At 42.3% G+C, this 14,538-nt stretch overlaps 1 protein-coding gene across 1 annotated transcript in view; it reads right to left on the reverse strand.

Moving 5' to 3' along the window:
* Positions 1–14,538, reverse strand: part of GLB1 (galactosidase beta 1) — an 86,344-nt gene that overhangs the window by 37,313 nt on the left and 34,493 nt on the right. Inside the window, exons 7-10 of the mRNA XM_067753613.1 lie at positions 14,406–14,464; positions 12,860–12,981; positions 12,733–12,773; positions 7,223–7,335 (exon numbers count right to left, since the gene is read on the reverse strand). Coding sequence (XP_067609714.1) covers positions 7,223–7,335; positions 12,733–12,773; positions 12,860–12,981; positions 14,406–14,464 — 335 coding nt within the window. The remainder of the gene's footprint in view (positions 1–7,222; positions 7,336–12,732; positions 12,774–12,859; positions 12,982–14,405; positions 14,465–14,538) is intronic.

Raw genomic sequence — 14,538 nt, forward strand, 5'->3', positions numbered from 1 at the left:
TTCACTGTCACTCCTATGAGGAGGTAAATTATTGCTAACAGATTATGCTGACTCGCAATATGATTGTGCTCTAAGGCATCCAGCTCCAGAAATATGTGGGTTGTGGAGGGGAAACAGGGTTTAAAATGTTATGGGGCCAGATCATCAAAAAATCTACAAACAATAAATGCTGGAAAGAGTGTGGAGAAAAGGGAACCCTCTTGCACTGTTGGTGGGAATGTAAATTGATACAGCCACTATGGAGAACAGTATGGAGGTTCCTTCAAAAACTAAAAATAGGACTACCATACGACCCAGCAATCCCACTACTGGGCATATACCCTGAGAAAACCATAATTCAAAAAGAGTCATGTACCACAATGTTCACTGCAGCTCTATTTACCATAGCCAGGTCATGGAAGCAACCTAAGTGTCCATCGACAGATGAATGGATAAAGAAGATGTGGCACATATATACAATGGAATATTACTCAGCCATAAAAAGAAACGAAATTGAGTTATTTGTAGTGAGGTGGATGGACCTAGAGTCTGTCATACAGAGTGAAGTAAGTTAGAAAGAGAAAAACAAATACCGTATGCTAACACATATATATGGAATCTAAAAAACAAACAAACAAAAATGGTCATGAAGAACCTAGGGGCAAGACGGGAATAAAGACGCAGACCTACTAGAGAATGGACTTGAGGACATGGGGAGGGGGAAGGGTAAGATGGGACAAAGTGAGAGAGTGGCATGGACATATATACACTACCAAATGTAAAATAGATAGCTAGTGGGAAGCAGCCGCATAGCACAGGGTGATCAGCTCGGTGCTTTGTGACCACCTAGAGGGGTGGGATAGGGAGGGTGGGAGGGAGGGAGATGCAAGAGGGAAGAGATATGGGGATATATATATATGTATAACTGATTCACTTTGTTATAAAGCAGAAACTAACACACCATTGTAAAGCAGTTATACTCCAATAAAGATGTTAAAAAAAAAATGTTATGGGGCCAGGACCTGTCTACAGAAATTTCTTCCAAATATTACAGCTCACGCATGAAAGAATTGAGAGAGATCTCCCCAGTTTAGATAACAATCCTAAATATTCATATAACGCTATCAGTAACAAAATGTGAAGCTTTCCTGTTTTTCTAAACTATCAATACTAAAAAACAAATTTCAATCAGTCACACTTGAGAGAGATTGCCAGTCTCTCTAGAGAAGAAGATTACAAACATTGTTATCATCCGAAGAGACAATAAAACAGCATGCAGCCAAAAGAATATAAGGGAAGAAGGATGGCAGAGGTGTTTCAGTTAATAAAGCCAAAATATGTTCTTAAGTTTTGTGATGTTTGCAATTATTTTAATTTAAAAAATTTAAAACTTGTAATGATTTTTAAACAATTTTTGTTGGGGTATAGTTGATTAATATTGTGTTAATTTCAGGTGTACAGCAAAGTGAATCAGTTATACATATACATATATCCACTCTTTTTTCTTTTTAGATTCTTTTCCCATATAGGCCATTACAGAGTATTGAGTAGAGCTCCCTGTGCCATACAGCAGGTTCTTATTAGTTACCTATTTTATATACAGTAGTGTGTATATGTCAATCCCAATCTCCCAATTTATCCCTCCCCTCACTTATCCCCTGGTAACGGTAAGTTTGTAATGATTTTTTTTTTTTACTCATTTAAATATACATTCGCTTTTGGTGCCTCACTCAGTATCCTTTCTGAAATGTATATCTGACTATGTCACATGGTGTATTCAGCAGTATTAATGTTCTTGGTGAAGGAGGAGATAGCATCACCTATACCTTAAGGAGAAAGCATGGCAGTGCTGGTTCCCACTAGATGGGGAGAAGAGACCAGGATGTAAATAGAGAAGTGCAGATAATTAAAGGTCCAGTTGAGGTTGGAAGTACAAATCCCTGTTCCAGCCAGTCCACACTGAAGTTCACAGTCCTCCTGCCTGGTTTCAGGGCCAGAGTGTGACAGCAGAATGGTCCAGGCCGGTGGATTGTGGAGCAGGCGCCCTTGAACAGCAGCAGAGAGGGCTATGGAGGGTGATGGTGAAAGACTCTAACAGCCATCAATCCTAAGAGCCAGGGAAGATCAAGAAGATGTGAGGGGTTGCAGGGGTTGGGGGAGGGGGCAGAAAGAAGTAGCTAAATATATGGGAGAATAAAAACGTGAGGTTATGATGAGGCCAAAGATTAGATGATGTTTTGTGCAAGAAAAGCACATGTAAATATCTGCTTTTAAATTTGACTTGGATTGTTTTTCTATGTTAAGCATAGAAAAGCTCATTATTTCAGAAGGCAAATGATTCTAAAAATAAACCTGCCACGGGCTTCCCTGGTGGCGCAGTGGTTGAGAGTCCGCCTGCTGATGCAGGGGACACGGGTTCGTGCCCCGGTCCGGGAAGATCCCACATGCCGCGGAGCGGCTGGGCCCGTGAGCCATGGCCGCTGAGCCTGCGCGTCCGGAGCCTGTGCTCCGCAACGGGAGAGGCCACAACAGTGAGAGGCCGGCGTAGCGCAAAAAATTAAAAAAATTAAAAAAATAAACCTGCCAGCAACACCACTGAGAGGTATATACCCAAAGGAATCGAAAGCAGGGACTTGAACAGATACTTGTGCCCCAATGTTCAATGTAGTATCATTCAAAATAGCCAAAAGATGGAAACAACCCAAGTGTTCATCAAGAGATGAATGGGGTGGATAAACAAACTGTGGTATACAAGTCGTCCCTCTGTATCTGCAGAGTATTGATTTCAGGACCCCCACAGATACCAACATTCCAGGAAGCTCAAGGGACTTGAGTACATCTGCATATGTTCCGTGCACATTCTCTCATATATTTCACATCAGCTCTGCATTACTTATAATACCTAATACAGTGTAAATGCTATGTAAATAGTCGTAAATACAATGTAAATGTTATGTGAAAAATTGCCCGCGTGCAACAGACTCAAGTTTTGCTTTTTGGAACTTCCTGTAATTTTTTTTTTTTTTAAATATTTTCAATCTGTAGTGGGTTGAGTCTGCGGATGTGGGATCCACAGATATGGAGGGCTGTCTGTATGTATACAATGAAGTATTATTCACCCATGAAAAGAAATGAACTTCTGATACATGCTATAACATGAACCTTGAAAACATTATGCTAAGTGAAATAAGTCAGACACAAAAGGAAAATATTGTATGGTTCCACTTTTGTGAAACATCTACAATATGCAAATTCACAGAGGCAGAAAGTAGACTAGCGCTTTCCGGTGGCTGAAAGGAGGGGGAAATGGGGAGTTATTGCATAATAGTTAGCGTTTCTGTCTGGGTGGATGAAAAGATTTTGTAAATAGATAATGGCGATGGTTACACAACATTATGAATGTAATTAATGCCACTGAATTGTACACTTAAAAACGGTTAAAATGACAAATTTTGTTATATATATTTTATCACAATTTAAAAAAATTAACATACAAAACCCACTGAATTGTGTACTTTAAATGGATGAAGTCTATGGTATGTGATTTATATCTAAATAAATCTGTTTAAAAATAAACAAACCTGAAGTGGTTTGTGAGATGAGGCAACAGACTGTAAAAGAAAGAAGTCCACAGGCACTACAATAAAATCAAAGAAATCAGTAACTTAAAAAGGGAAGTACAATGGAATATTCATGTACAATTTAAAGAGACAAAAAAATTAAATATAGTGTATGTGGATGCATGCATTTGTGGTAAAAAAATCCCAAAAATGTGTGTGAAAGATAAATACTATTCCTCCTCCTCCCTCTGAGGAGGGAGGAGAAGAAACAGGAAATAAACCCAGCTTTATCTGTGATGTATTATTTTCTTAAAAAATCAGAAGCAAAGATTTCATAATAACCTGTGTTAAATCTAGGTACCAGGTACATGGATGTGTGTGACTTTATTTTATATATTTAACATTTTTTAAGTAGGTTATATTTTAAAGACAAATATATATCATAATATTTCTCACAAGAAAATAAAAGACTCCTTTTATAATGATATTAGTATTAGAAACATAGAATATTTGGGAATAAACATATTAAGAAATGGACAGGGACTATTTTAATAAAACTTTAAAACAAGAAGGACATCAGAGAAGACTTGAATAGATAGAAAGGCATTTTCTTAGCTAAGACTCAATATTGTAAATATCACCCCTAATTTGATGTATAAACTTAAAACATCAACAGGTATCTCGAGTTTTTGTTTTGTTTTGAAGTTGATAGAATAATATGGAAGTTTACATAGAAAAGTAAACTTGCAGGAATAGCCGGGGAAATACTGAAAGACTAAAGATGGAAGACTAATCCTACCAGATAATAAAACATTGTAAAGGTAACAATTAAAACAGTTTGGTATTAATAAAAGAGAAAAAAACCCAATAACATTGGGCATCCCTGGTGGCGCAGTGGCTGGGAGTCCGCCTGCCGATGCAGGGGACACGGGTTCGTGCCCCGGTCTGGGAAGATCCCACATGCCGCGGAGCGGCTGGGCCCGTGAGCCATGGCCGCTGAGCCTGCGCGTCAGGAGCCTGTGCTCCGCAACGGGAGAGGCCACAACAGTGAGAGCCCCGCATACCGCAAAAAAAAAAAACAAGCACAGCTAACCTATGGTGATAGGGGTCAATGGGAGGTCAATGACCAGAAGGAGCATGAGGGGAGCTTCTGGGGGGCTGTGTGTTGGTTCCAGGGGTTCACATTGTTCTATACTGAGTTGTATTTTTCGGGGGGTACATATTTCACACTTCAATAGGTAACCACTAAAAGAATAAAAATATAGTGAATAACATCCAAACTAGGGTGGGAGGGAGATGAAATAAGGAAACAAAAATAAACAGTTCAAAAGAAAGTAATAAGGGAAGACAAAACAGAAGAGCTGGACAAATAGATTATTATAAGATGGTTGAAATGAATTGATGTGTATCAAGAATTATAATGAATGACAATGAACAAGTGCACCAGTTAAAAGACAAAAATGTTCAAACTAGATTTTTTAAAAATCCAGCTATATCCTGTTTACAAGGGACATACATGTTTTTAATTTTTTTTTAATTGAAGTAACGTTGATTTACAATGTAGTGTTAAGTTCTGCTGTACAGCAAAGTGATTCAGTTATACATATACATTCTTTTTTATATTCATTTCCATTATGGATTATCACAGGATATTGAATACAGTTCCCCGTGCTATACAGCAGGACCTTGTTGTTTATCCATTCTGTATATAACAGTTTGCATCTGCTAATCTCAAACTCCCAATCTATCCCTCCCTCCCCCTTGGCAACCATAAGTCTGTTCTCTACGTCCGTTGAGTCTGTTTCGGGACACGTGTTTTTCTAAAAAGGATATAAAAAGGTTGAAATTAAAGCATTGTGAAAGGTATACGAGATAAATACTAACCAAAAGAATGCAGGTAGTATTAGTATCAGACAAAACAGACTTTAAGGCAAAAAGCATTATCAGAGATAGATGACTTCCATATAATGATACTAAAAGACCTAATTCTCAATCTACATACTAATAACATGGCCTCAAAAACTGACAGAACTACAAGAAGAAATACATAAACACAACTCTCTCAATAACTAATACAATAAACTGACCAAAAAATTTAGGAAGGATATCAAAGATATCAGCAGAACCATTGAACACATATACATATACAGAACACATATACAGATATACAGATTATAGCCAACAATTATAAAACATGAAGTCTTTTCGAGAATACACAGTATATTTGTTCATATTGGTATAGGCCAGGCTCTACCGAGAGGTTCAAGAAACTTCAAGGGATTGGTATCATGCACACTACATTCTCCAACCACAATGCAAATATGTGAGAAACCAACAGACTAGAAAAATATTTATGTTTAATAATTTAAAAACTCACTTCTGAACGTCTGAAGGGTCAAAGAGAAATCAAAATAGGCATGTTTAAAAGCAAACAATAATAAATATATTACATATCAAAACTTATGATATGGTACCATAGCAGTACTTGAAGGAAATGTATAGACTTGAGTATTTATATTAGAAAAGAAAAGAAGAAAGCCCAGTTTAAAAAGCTAAGCTTCAAATAAAGGAAGGAAATAATAAAGATAGGAATAGAGAGCTCTGAAACAGAGAACAAACATACAAGACAGAACTTGGGAGTCATCGCTCTAAATTCTACAGAGATTAAACCCACAATAAAAATCGCATGAGCAACATTTTAACCACACATCTGGAAACGTAGATCAAAGGGACAAACTCTAAGAGTAGTTAAGTATAGAGCATATTTTTCAATATGTTTAAAATTTTTCATAATATAACTAACACTTAGGCTTAAACGGAGACTACAGCATACTTAAAACTAACAGAAAAAAAAAAGTCCATACCATTTATAGGCAGAAAATCTTTGTTTTTTAACTTCAAAACTCAGGTGACTGAGCAGAAAAACTGTGGGTTTTTTTTTAAAGCCACACAGAGACAGGAAACCCCACCTGGGTGCGTTAGATGCCTCAAAGGTCACAACGTTAGCAAGGACTAAGCATTCAGGTGTCAGGCCCGGAGGAAACAGCAATCACTTGCCCCAAATAGAAAAATGAAGCATTGCTGACAGCTCACATTTGTACCGTGTTCAGAATGCCCACGGATTTTCTTTCCTGCGTACTTCAGCTACTTATGTGGACACACATTTTCTTCTGTTTAGTATGAATAATAGTATAAATGGCCACCGCTTACTGGACAACAGATGTGTCAGGGCTGTACCGGAGGCCTTACCTGTGTTCTTTTTAATCCTTACAACGTACTGTGGAGCACCTTGCTGACAGGCTCACTTTTTTTTTTTTTTGCCATACGCGGGCCTCTCACTGTTGTGGCCTCTCCCGTTGCAGAGCACAGGCTCCAGAAGTGCAGGCTCAGTGGCCATGGCTCACGGGCCCAGCCGCTCCGCGGCATGTGGGATCCTCCCGGACCAGGGCACGAACCCGTGTCCCCTGCGTCGGCAGGCGGCCTCTCAACCACTGCGCCACCAGGGAAGCCCTCAGGCTCACTCTTAATCGGGTGGGACAAAGACTCAAGGCCAAGTCTTGCTCATGCTTCCCTTCATCCGTCCTTTTAAACACAAAGGCTCCAGGAAGTTGTCTACAGCGCACTGTGAGTCCCGGGCAGGCTCTGGCCCAGGCCAGCCCCTGCAGCCCGTACAAAGTACTCACCTGCTGAATAACATCCCGCACAGCAAAATACTTCTCACTGAGGTCCCCGGCCTCGCTCAGGGGGGCATCGTAGTCGTAGCTGGTGGGCTGTGCTTGGTAGGGCGTGTTGGCCCCTGCAAGACAAAACCGAGCCACTAACTACTACGGAAGGCCTTCCCCTGGGAAAAGTTCTTTGGGATTCATGGCTTGGCGTTGTGGAGGGAGAAAATAAGGAACACATTAGAGTCAACTGTTAAGTGACACAGAGGTGGCCCTCAGGAGGCAAGGTTTAGAGAAACGAGTTTCTTCCTGCAAGTGGCCCTCGCCAAGCTCTTAGAGCCTACAGAGCACCTTCCCCATCCACTCTCTCAGCGACCCCAGCAGACAGCCCTGTCACTGGACAAGCAGGGCCTCTGAAGCTCCCCACAACCCCCCTGGACATCTCACAACCAGCAACAGCAAGACTTATGGCATGACTCACACGTCTGACCGTTAACCCTGCAGCCGTGATCTTGTTCATCACCTCACGTGTGGCTGAGAAAAGGTCCATGGTGGACACACAGTTTTCTGGGCCCAGGATCAGCAGCAAACAACTAAGGGGCTATCAGACCAAACAAACTGGGAGATGACTGCAGACACACATCAGCCCACTGAAAGTCAAGTGTAACGTTGGGCGTTTGTAATGTCTGCAAAGAGTTGGGGGGGTGCTGTGGTGTGCCTCTCACATTGACTCACTCATTCCCCCAGTTACCGGGAGTGCTTGCTGAAGACGGCTCTCAGATGTGCCCCTCTCTGGTCCTTGACATCTGCTGGGCCGCCTTGCCCAAGATTACACCCCTTCTGGGATTGCCCACATCCAAAGATTGACAAGTGCAGGGATATAAAAGCCCAGTCCCCTTGCCTCAAAGGGCCATCCCAGCTCCAGAGCTCCCTCTAGCATCAGCTGAGCCACTTTTGAGACTGCATCACTGCCCAGCTTCTCCTTCTGCCCAATCCTGACTCTGGTGTTGCCGCTGGGAGCACACCCCAATAAACTTGTGCCAGGCAGTCTCAGAGCCCGTTTCCCAGGGAACGTGACCCGCCACAGAGACTAATAAATAATGGCAATACTGTGGATGCAAAAAGCAAACAGCGTTGCAATTATTGTCCAAGGGGCACAGTCTAGACCAGTGGGCCCCAGCCTTGTCACAGGTGATATTCACAGATAGGAGACTCTGCAAATTTGGGCAGTGACCCTGTGTCAGTACAACTTGTCCTGGCCTGAGAGTCACGTGGAGAGCTCGTTAAAACACACTCCTTAGCCCAACCTGGGATTCTGACTCAGTAGGGATAGGGTCAGACCTGAGACTCTGCATTTCTAAGCAAGCCTCCCAGGTGAAACTGACGCTGCCTTTTGCAGACCAGCAAGGCTCCATGCCACCCCTTTCTCTTCTACTCCAGAGAGCGTTTTGCAGTGCAAGTGTGTGAAAGAATAAAGTTATTTTAGGATAATCTTACATCCAATCTAATTTTTAAGTAAATGAGGCACAAAATCTGACAGTTCACTATGATTTAGTAACAAATTCCTTGGAGTGATCCCACAGCTCACGAATGATGGAGCCGCCCTGGGTGATCCTACTGGTGGCGGGGTTGACAGATGAGGGAGGCCAAGGATCAGGTCATCCCCCAAAGACTGTCTAATCTGTTCAATGCACAGAATCTACATTTTGAAAGACCTGGGCCACTCCACCAATTGAATTGATCCAGTCATATTACTTTTACTCTCCTGCCTCTGGGAACACCTATGTTAAAACACATCCTTTGCTGTGAGATGCAAAGAAAAGAAAAACCACATCCCTTGCTGCAAGGAGCTCACCTTCTCCTTTATGGTCCCTCCTCTCGCTCAGTGTGGCAGCGACCTCGCTCGACTAGACCAAGGGCATCCTAGTGGTAGGCATGGCCTTGTTTACCCAAGGCCCCTGCAGAGCCATGCATGAGAAGGAGCTCTGTGAAGGAGTGTCAACAAGCGTGAACACCCAGAAACATACTTTACGGGCCAAGGGAACCCAGGCTGGGAAGTTGGCCAACGGGTTACAGGACAGACTGGAAAACTAAGTGTGTGCAGTTCTACCAGCAGAATCTTCCTCTGGATGTTTCAGATCCCCACAGGGCAGTGTCCTAGGGAAACAGTGCTGACTTCAGCCTCCTCTGGCCACGCTGGGGAGTGTGAGGTAGGAAGACAAGAGAACTGGCAGGATGCACCACTCCTCAGCTTTGCAGGGTGTGTGAGGAGGAGAGGACAGCCTGGCTCCCGTGCGGATACATGAGCACAGAGTGGGCGCCTATCTGCACAGCATGGGCAGCTATTGTGGGCAGGAACGCAGTGAGCACCTGAGCCAGAAAACCTGAGGTTTTCTCCCATGCTGTCCTCTGGGAAGCTGGCCCGAAGAACTGCAGCCAAAAGCACAGACTGCTCACCCCCTCGCCCAACTCCTGCAAAGAGACCGGGCAACAGGGCAGGAGAGAGAGGCCGGCAAACACAGAGGGACTGGTTTGGGGGTTGGAAACACAGGCTTCAGGCTGCAAGGAGTTATCCAAAGAGCAGTGACCAGCTTTCCAAGGCCTGAGTTTGAGCCTAGGCTCTACTCTCTGCCAACTGAATGGGAATCTTGTGGACTTTTTTGGTACCCTGCTTTTCTTATCTGTAAAGTGGGTCCATAATCCCCAGCCCAGATGAGACTGCTATGAGGACTAAATGGGAAAACAGAGGCAGAAAAGAGCCTTGTATTGTTTATGGCAGGGTCAGGGGCAAGGGACAGGATTAAGGACAACTTCTCAGTGGTAGTTTTATACATGTAAATTTTATTTATTTATTTTAAAAATTTTTATTGGAGTATAGTTGATTTACAATGTTGTATTAGCTTCAGGTGTACAGCAAAGTGAATCAGTTATTATACGTAAATTTTAAAAAAGAATGTATTGGGACTTCCCTGGTGGCGCAGTGGTTGAGAATCTGCCTGCCAATGCAGGGGACACCGGTTTGATCCCTGGTCTGGGAAGATCCCATATGCCGTGGAGCAACTAAGCTAGTGTGCCACAACTACTGGACCTGCGCCCTACAGCCCACGAGCCACAACTACTGAGTCTGCATGCCACAACTACTGAAGCCCACACGCCTAGAGCTCAAGGTCTGCAGCGGGAGAGGCCACCACAATGAGAAGTCCGTGCACCGCAACAAAGAGTAGGCCCCGCTTGCCGCAACTGGGGAAAGCCCGTGCGCAGCAACTAAGACCCAACGACGAAGACCCAATGCAGCCAAAAATAAATAAATAAATAAATAAATATAAAAAAAAAGAATGTATTGTTTTCAATAAAATAATAGGATATAGAAAATTGTTTCATGAACTGTAAAGTTTCAAACAATATCAGCCTTTATTCCTGGATTGGTGACTGGTCTTGGTTCCATGGATGGAAGCTAGGAGGAATCCCTACTTTCTGAATGCAAAAGGCATCACAAAATCTGAAGTGTTTCTAAGGGGAAGACAGACACAGGGCTGATCTAACTTCAATTACCAACCTTGGCACTCTACTATCTTTTAAGAAATGACATTTGAACTTTGCATTATCTCCATTTTTTGGCTCTAAAAATAATATTAATAATACTTTAACCAAAGTCTTCTCCTTGACCACCCTGCCCTGCACAAAAGATAGCAGTTTGAAGAAGAAACTTCATTAAGAGCTGATAGTGTCCAATTACTAACACCAGGAGACTGAGGTCCAATTAGGCTTCCAAAACTCAACTGTAAAGCATCCTCATTGACTCCTAGAGGAAAATGCAGATGTGGAGAGATGTGGGGAATGAGGTTTAGAGAAAAGCAATATAGGATGGTTTGTCTTTGCAAAAGTCAATGGCAATGAAGAGAATTTTACCATAATTTTTCCTACTAAAAAAAAAATGACCATATAGACCATATAGGAATGTAAAATGGTGCAGCTGCTTTAGAAAACACTGTGGCAGTTCCTCTAACTCTAAGTATAGAGTTGGTTACCATATGAACCAGCAATCCCACTCCTAGGTGTACAGCCAAAAGAACTGAAACAGGGGTTCAAACAAATACTTACACATAGGTAATATTACACATAGGTAATAACGTTCACAGGAACATTATGCATAATGGCCCAAAAGAGGGAACATCCCAAATGTCCATCAGTTGATGAATGGATAAACAAAATGTGGTATATCCACACAATAGAATATTATTCAGCAATAAAAAGGAACGAAGTCCTTATACACAGTACAATATAGATGAACCTTGAGAAGAGTATGTTGAATGAAAGAAGTCAAACACAAAACACCACAAACTGTATGGTTCCCTTTGTATGAAATGTCCAGAATAAGCAAATCCACAAAGACAGAGAGTAGACTAGTGGTTGCCAGGGGCTGGGAGGAGGGAGAGTGGGGCGTTTCTTGGGTACGAAGTTTCTTTTCGGGGTAATGAAAATGTTCTGGAATTAGACGGTGATAATGGTTGCACAAGTTTGTGAAAAACTAAACACCACTGAATCGTGTACTTTAAAATCATGAATTTATTTATTTTTTTTTTGGGCCACACCATGTGGCTTGTGGGGTCTTAGTTTCCCGACCAAGGATCAAACCCAGGCCTTAGGCAGTGAGAGCGCGGAGTCCTAACCACTGGACAGCCAGGAAATTCCCCAAATCATGAATCTTATGGTATGTGAATGATATCTCAACAAAACAAAGTGTTTTTTTTAAAAAAAAAGAGAAGAAAAAGACCAGAATATACGAACAAGTAAGTTATAGCCAGAGACTATGACCTGCCCGACTAGCTTGATTTAAAACAATAGCTTCTAAATGTACAAGTTATGTCTCTTAAATTTTTTTTTAAGGAAGAATGATTTTTTGACCTACTGTATAGCCAGAGAACTATACTCAATATTTTACAATAACCTATTAGGGAAAAGAATCTGACAAACAATACATATCTATATATTTATATCTATCTATATCTGAATCACTTTGCTGTACATCTGAAACTACCACAACACTGTAAATCAACTATACTTCAATAAAATAAAAAAAGAAAACTTTGAAAGATTCGTATTTACATAAGAAAAATATTCCATTTCTATGATTCTATAACACTTTTGTAAATTAAATGAAAATTCTGAATTAAATTTTAAAAGAACAAGTAATTTGTGAGCATCTCAAACAAGTATAGAAGGGTAATTTATAATCATCAAATGCAGTTCCTCATTTATATAACATTGATTATTTCATAACACCTGGATACTCAATTTTTTTAAATCAGTTCTCAATAGAAAAGTAAATTCAACATTTCTCTCCTCTTCTTAATAAATAAAAGAAAAATTATTTTTTAAATTATATACGCAATTCTTATATATTAGAAAATTTGGGAGAAAGCAAGCAAAAATAGAAAATAACAATTGTCCATAGGCACACCCCTCCAAAAATCAAGCACCAAAAACATTTTAGGATTAGATTCTACAAACAGATGTTAAATTGCTCTTACCATTCCAATAGGCAAAATTTGTGCCACCTATAAACATGTACCTACAAGGAAACAAGAGAACAGACAGTACTTCACCATGAGCCCACAGCTACGGAGAACAGCCTCCCCTCTGAAAAGTAACACTCACATGTTCACACTGGCCCCTCGGGAAAGAATATCGTGAAGGGAGGAAGCCACCGTTTTAGTCTTGACTGTTGAGTGAGGTTGGCCCCAATGGTCTAACCAGCCAGTGTAGAATTCAGAATTGACCTGAAAAGAGAAGGGAATATGGAGCTTAGGATAGACTTAAGACCTTTACATGCTGGGCTTCTCAGTAACTACTGCCCTAGGTTCTCTACCGAGGAACAGGTGGGGAGAGGAGCTGACATTCACTCCTTTACCTGGAGCTGGGGGACCAATGAGGACATCCCATATAGCATTGCCTAAACTCAGGTCTCAGGTGTGGACAATACAGGTGTCCCTGAAAAGCTGTACCTGCATCAAAATCTTGTTTACCAATCCTCAGTTTGAATATGGTAGGGAAGTTTGTTGGGCAAAAGAATCAGATGACAAAATGTTTATAAAATAACTAGCTCCAAATTCACCCTTTGTGTGAATCTAGATTTTCAGATCTCAGGTTGACTTAAAGTGAGGTAGACTTGTCCAAATATTCTGCCAGGCAGGCCCCAAGCGCTTCATGTTTCTGTTGGGCATGACCCTGCCAAGCCCTTGATCTACAGAAGGAAAGAGAAATCTGGACGTGTTCTGGGGACTTCTTGTCTCAGACTCCAGGAAATAGCTCCACCCAGAGTCTGGGAACTCGGGTTCTGCATGGCTCACGAAGCAGAGACCAGGTTCAGAAAAGGCTGCTTTGTACAAAGGTGGGTACACAGGCGGGGCAGCCTGACTTGCTGCACGGAAGGCACAGGATATTCCCCCTTACACGGGGCCAAGTGACAAGGACAACTGCCACAACTGCAAGGAGAAGGGAAGCACAGAGAGGGCTGCATCACTGATGGGCTGAGCACACCTGCCAGGACCTGGCCTCTGTCTCCACCTCCCAGGTGCCTACACAGCATGTCACAGAGCCCTGCGGCTCCCAGAGTGGTCAGCAACCCTACCTCCCCGTGTCACCTGGTTGTTTGTCAGAAATGCAGAATCTCAATCCCCTCCCAGACCCAACAGATCAACGTTTGCGTTTTAGCAAGAGTCCCACGTGATTTGTAAGCACACTAAAGGTGGAGAAGCTCTGTCACAAAGAGCTTTCAAGAAACACAGACCTGAACACAGATCCTGGCCCTGCCACTCACCAGCTGTACGACCCTGGGCAAGTGACATGGCCTCTGAGTTTCACTGAAAATGGAGACAATGATACTACCTATGAGAGCTGGCACGATGACCAAATACGATGAGGTATGCAAAAGCGCAGAGCCTGATGGAGGCGGGATGTTCACTTCGGTCCCCATTCTGCCCCCCTCCAGTGCAGGGCCTCAGTGTCAAGTAGCAGCACTGCTTCTGCTGTTTCCCATGTGTCCAGAAGGGGGTCTCTACACTCCCATCAGCTGCTGACCTCAGACTCAGAGAAACCAAGGATCCATTCCCACCCTCCGCAGCAGTTAATCGCTCTCTCCCAGCAGCGGTAATGAAGTTAGTACAAGCAAACAGTCTCCCCAGGCCTCACGCCTGATTCTTACCAAGGGTCCTTTGGGTTCACTCTTCCTCTGGATTAGGAAAGCAGCTGTGACGTTGACACCTGAAAAATGAGAGGGAGAAGAACGGTCAGCCATGGGAATGACAAGAAGTTAAATAAAAAGATTCCTTCGTAGG

The sequence above is a fragment of the Pseudorca crassidens genome, chromosome 10 (assembly GCF_039906515.1).
Source record: "Pseudorca crassidens isolate mPseCra1 chromosome 10, mPseCra1.hap1, whole genome shotgun sequence".
Lineage (NCBI taxonomy): Eukaryota > Metazoa > Chordata > Mammalia > Artiodactyla > Delphinidae > Pseudorca > Pseudorca crassidens.